Source organism: Cajanus cajan, chromosome 3, assembly GCF_000230855.2.
Source record: "Cajanus cajan strain Asha chromosome 3, NIPB_CcT2T_4, whole genome shotgun sequence".
Classification (NCBI taxonomy): Eukaryota; Viridiplantae; Streptophyta; class Magnoliopsida; order Fabales; family Fabaceae; genus Cajanus; species Cajanus cajan.
Window position 1 is genome coordinate 26980324 of NC_138519.1, and position 2212 is coordinate 26982535.

Genomic DNA, 2212 nt, shown 5'->3' on the forward strand with positions numbered 1-2212 from the left:
AAGAAAAGAACAAATATAAACTATATATGTCTAGTTTGGATTGTTTTGCTTTATTAGTTTTTTCTTTGATCACTCCATGTCTTTTATATATATATATATATATATATATATATATATATATATATATATATATATATATATATATATATATATATATATATATATATCATTATTGTCTTACAAATTGTTGCATGTGCTCAATTAAAGGAAATGCATTTACGAACTTTAAGACATTTTAACTAATTATTTAACCCAACATTTTTTCAAAACGTAACAAACACTGACTTTTTTATTAATAAACAATTTTTATTGGGTACACCTTATTAAAAGAAACTAAATTCCAAATTACAATGACGAATACACATGTTGTGAGAGCCTAGGATGAGGGTGGACAGATAAAGGCACTGCTCTTTGGAGGGTGAGCCCATATGCTTCGTCCATGTTGAGTTTTTTGGGGTCCAACCCATTTTCTAACTCCCAATCAAATGCATGGGCTAAGGTTGCAACAAGCAATTGAACCACCTTTAGACCTAGGCTTACACCAACACATATTCTACGCCCAGCACCAAAAGGTATAACCTCAAAATTATTACCCTTAACATCAACATCAACTTTTTCACTACCAGGGAGAAACCTTTCAGGCTTGAACTCTAATGGGTCAATCCATTCCTTGGGGTCACGCCCTATGGCCCAAATATTAACCAAAAGAGTTGCACCTTTAGGTATGTGGTAACCAAATATTTCACAAGCTTCTTCAGCAACTCGTGGGAGGGAAAGAGGGGTCGGTGGGTGGAGACGTAATGTTTCCTTCACCACAGCTTGCAAGTAGGGAAGGTGGGGTAAGTCTAGTTCAGTCACAAGCCTATCTTGACCCACAACAATATTCAACTCTTGTTGGACCTTAACCATGATTTTTGGATTCTTAATTAGTTCTGCTATTGCCCATTCTATTGTGCTTGATGATGTATCTGTCCCAGCAATTAATATGTCCTGCAAACATATGTCAATATATGTAGTTATTCGATCTATAGTTTAATATATTAGATGATGTGACTGAATTCTTATATGTTAATTGAATTTGTTAGAAGTACAAGCGTCATATATGTCATGAAATTAATTTAGATGATTGAATAAGATATTAAAAGATTTATAATTATTATATCTAGATAATGTACATACCGCAAATATTGCTTTGATCTCGTGTTCAAGGACTTCATCTCCTTCTTGATGAGTCTCTTTATGTGATAGCAATGCACTCAAAAAGTTTTTGTCTTGCTCATTCTTGGAAATTATGTGTTCTTCAAGAATGGTAGTTAAAAATGCATCAAGCCTCTTATGTAAATTCTTTGTCTTGGGTTTTACTCCTTGAAGATCCAACCAGTCTAAGATAGGAACAAAGTCACCGATATTGAAAACTCCAAGCAATGCCATAAGATCCCCCACTATAGATCTAAACTCATCTGCCTTTGTATCATAACTACCATAATCATTGAAAAGTCGTCGCCCTATCATTATCTTTGACATTGTGTTGGTGGTACATATGTTCAATAGTCGCCCTAAGTTCACTGCTTTGGATTTTGATATTGCTAAATTATGTATCAATCTCTTCACCTCTTCCTACATATACATGTATTTTAGTTACATATTTATTTTATTATTTTCATTTGAAAAACTAAATATACTTAACTGGACATTCATTATTTTTTCCTTTCTAGTTTAGTTGTGCTCTACCACTTTTGCTTTCTCAAATTCATATTTCACAAATCATGAGGTGTAGTAGAGTAGAAGATTATAAGCAAGAATGAACTTAATAGGAGAGAATCTTGTGATGTTACAAGTTGGTGAATTTTGTGGTTTAAGAATAATTGTGTCATGTTTATCAATTTAAAGGACGTGAGGTTTGTATACCTTAAATACTAGATTAAATGTCAAATCTTAAAATTGGTGTTTTATATTACTAATCATATATCTGAAAATCATATTTTCTAGGCACAAAAAAATCATGTACTAAACACCTCTAAAGTTAAATCTCTTACAGTGAGTTTGGACGAAGAATTTTAATGAAATGATTCTTATTTTTAAAGGATTTCAAATGCTTTGGAGGCGAAATATTTTATTTGGATAAAAATTTTATAAAGAATTTAAAATTTAAATATTTGTTAAATTCTTTAAAATTGTAAAATTTCAAAATTTTCTAAAAAAATAATGAAAA

General features: G+C 31.1%; 1 protein-coding gene across 1 annotated transcript; it reads right to left on the reverse strand.

The window, feature by feature from the left end:
• Positions 1–258: 258 nt before the first annotated feature.
• Positions 259–1617, reverse strand: LOC109787893 (flavonoid 3'-monooxygenase; the record flags this gene model as incomplete). Its single annotated transcript, XM_083070748.1, is given in 2 exon segments — positions 259–990; positions 1180–1617. Coding segments are annotated over 2 exon segments (1083 nt in total), but the record flags the coding sequence as incomplete, so codon positions are not given.
• Between the last annotated feature and the right edge of the window lie 595 nt (positions 1618–2212).